Source organism: Palaemon carinicauda, chromosome 18 (assembly GCF_036898095.1).
Source record: "Palaemon carinicauda isolate YSFRI2023 chromosome 18, ASM3689809v2, whole genome shotgun sequence".
Classification (NCBI taxonomy): domain Eukaryota; kingdom Metazoa; phylum Arthropoda; class Malacostraca; order Decapoda; family Palaemonidae; genus Palaemon; species Palaemon carinicauda.
In genome coordinates, this window is record NC_090742.1 from 60,904,284 (window position 1) to 60,906,550 (window position 2,267).

A 2,267-nucleotide genomic window follows, 5' to 3' on the forward strand; every position below is an offset into this window, starting at 1 on the left:
AGAGAGAGAGAGAGAGAGAGAGAGAGAGAGAGAGAGAGAGAGAATTTATCTGTTGTTCGTACTCGATTCTGTTCTTCATTACTCATTTTTCATAACCTATCATAGTGTATTGAATATTCCATAATGAATGCAGTAAGCAGTTATAAATTACGGTATATAAACTCATACATCGCAATTAAGTGTGATGATTGATTGATTGATTTAAAGTTTTCAGGAGGAAACCCCATTACGGTAGTGATAGGTTTGATAAAATTGTAATAAATACCTGTTAAATTGAACAGGAAATGTCATCTGGAGAGAGAGAGAGAGAGAGAGAGAGAGAGAGAGAGAGAGAGAGAGAGAGAGAGAGAGAGAGATCTTTTAAACAACGTAGAACTTTAAAGCTTTGAATTCGTAACAAGTTGTTTCGTCTATTTCCATTAAAGTGATTTCCAGATGTAAATAAAAAAATGATGAGAGAGAGAGAGAGAGAGAGAGATGAGAGAGAGAGGAGAGAGAGAGAGAGAGAGAGAGAGAGAGAGAGAGAGAGAGAGAATAAAACTTGGAGAACTCTGTCCACCATTGCATAAGAAGCACTTCGAAATCGTCGAAGCATAGTACAGTTGGACACAGTCATTCCTGATAAACCTCGCTCTAAAGAAATGCACCGCACCATACCCTTTACCTAGCTCCCACCCACAACCGCTGTCTCTCTCTCTCTCTCTCCTCTCTCTCTCTCTACAGTAGCTGTTTGGTTACTCGACGTGCAGTAAGGGATTAGCAGGGTGCATTTACTTAGAGCTAGGTTTATCAGTTACTCCTGTGTCCAACTGTACCTGTGAAGAATTCGTGTGTCTAATTATCATCATCATCATCTCCTGTAACGCATATTGACACCAAGGGCATCGGTTAGACTTCGCCAGTCGTGTCTCTCTTGAGCTTTAAAATCAATTCTTCTCCATTCATCATCTCCTACTTCACGCTTCCTTGTCCTCAGCCATGTAGGTCTGGGTCTTCCAACTTTTCTAGGCCTTGCACAAACCATCTACATCTCCACCTTACCATGATCTCATCGACATGATGGCCTCATCTCTCTTATAGTTTCATTTCAAATTCTCTCCAGACATTTAACTTCCAATCATTTGAGGGCTTTGTTCTCAAATCTACAAAAGCTGTTGGATATTATTTCATTGTCATACTACGACTCATTTCCATACAATAACACAGGTCTCACTAAACTAATATAAAGCCTGATTTTTATATGCAATTTCAGACGATTTGATTTCCAAATTTCACTTAACCTATCAATTGTCTGATTTTTTTTTTCCAATCTTTCATTAAACTCAAATTATAAAGATACTGTATTAAAGATCATATTTCTAAATATTCAAATGATTCCACCTCAGTAATCCTTTCTCCTTCCAATATTTCATCTTCCATTGCATATTCCGTTCTCATTATCTCTGTCTTTCTTCTATTTATCTTGAGCCCAAACTCACGTGATATTTCATGTATTCTGGTAAGCAAGCTTTGCAAGTCCTGTGGTGTTCTTCTAATAAGGATATCATCATCAGCAAACTCCAGTTCAGCCATTTTCCTGTCACCAATCCAGTCTAATCCTTCTCCACCATCACGAATTGTTCTATGCATTACAAAATCCATGAGGAGGATTAACAGCATAGGTGACAACACATTCCCTTGGAGTAGACCCCACTGTTCACTGGAAATTCATTTGATAGGACTCCATGAACCGACATAATCAAATTTACATATTTCACAGGAACTCCATAATAACGCAGAACTCTAAACAAAGGCTTTTTCATAGTCTACAAATGCCATCATAAGGGGATTTCTATATTCTACACATTATTGTACAACATGTCTTAAAACTTCTACCTTTTCGAAATATTGCTTGTTCATCTCTCAGCTTTAAATCATCCTTTCCCTTTAGTCTCTTTAGGATGATATTATTATTATTATTATTAATTGCTAAGCAACAACCCTAGTTGGAAAAGCAGGATGCTATAAGCCCAGGGGCTCCAACCGGGAAAATAGCCCAGTGAGGAAAGGAAACAAGGAAAATAAAATATTCTAAGAACAGTAACAACATTAAAATAAAAATTTCATATACAAACTTAAAATAATTTAACAAAACCAGAGGAAGAGAAATTAGATAGAACAGTGTGCCCAAGTGTACCCCTCAAGCAAGAGAACTATATATTTTCACCACAACTGATGGAAGTGTGATGCCTTTGTATTATTGCAATGAGCCAGAACTCCAATTACAC

The 2,267-nt window shown here is 37.3% G+C and overlaps 1 protein-coding gene across 1 annotated transcript in view; it reads right to left on the bottom strand.

Annotated features, from left to right (window-relative positions):
* Positions 1-1,629, bottom strand: part of LOC137657312 (uncharacterized) — a 66,184-nt gene extending 64,555 nt beyond the window's left edge. Inside the window, exon 1 of the mRNA XM_068391646.1 lies at positions 1,479-1,629. Coding sequence (XP_068247747.1) covers positions 1,479-1,629 — 151 coding nt within the window. The remainder of the gene's footprint in view (positions 1-1,478) is intronic.
* Between the last annotated feature and the right edge of the window lie 638 nt (positions 1,630-2,267).